Source organism: Eurypyga helias, unplaced genomic scaffold (assembly GCF_000690775.1).
Source record: "Eurypyga helias isolate BGI_N326 unplaced genomic scaffold, ASM69077v1 scaffold37037, whole genome shotgun sequence".
Classification (NCBI taxonomy): domain Eukaryota; kingdom Metazoa; phylum Chordata; class Aves; order Eurypygiformes; family Eurypygidae; genus Eurypyga; species Eurypyga helias.
Window position 1 is genome coordinate 1 of NW_010261702.1, and position 257 is coordinate 257.

The following is a 257-nucleotide window of genomic DNA, read 5'->3' on the forward strand; positions in this document are numbered from 1 at the left end:
CCCGTTGCAGCTGTATTACCAGGTGCTGAACTTCGGCATGATCGTCTCGTCCGCCCTCATGGTCTGGAAGGGGCTGATGGTGGTGACGGGCAGCGAGAGCCCCATCGTGGTGGTGCTGAGGTAAATCCCAGGGGGGCGTGGGGAAGGGCTGGAGACCCGGCAGGCTCCACCGTGGCGTGGTGGTGCTGGGGCCCGCCCGGAGTAGGTTTTCCAGAGGGATTGGGTGGCTGGAGGCTCCCCCCCCCCCCCCCCCGGCT

The 257-nt window shown here is 67.7% G+C and overlaps 1 protein-coding gene across 3 annotated transcripts in view; it reads left to right on the forward strand.

Annotated features, from left to right (window-relative positions):
- Positions 1-12: 12 nt before the first annotated feature.
- The window catches only part of SEC11A (SEC11 homolog A (S. cerevisiae)), a 7,181-nt gene continuing 6,936 nt past the window's right edge, over positions 13-257 (forward strand). For 2 of the 3 annotated variants that reach the window (XM_010155465.1, XM_010155464.1), the window contains exon 1: positions 14-120. In XM_010155465.1, coding sequence (XP_010153767.1) covers positions 38-120 — 83 coding nt within the window. In that variant the 5' untranslated portion in view covers positions 14-37. Of the gene's footprint in view, positions 121-257 lie in introns of all 3 variants that reach the window. The other variant, XM_010155463.1, reaches the window with a different exon arrangement.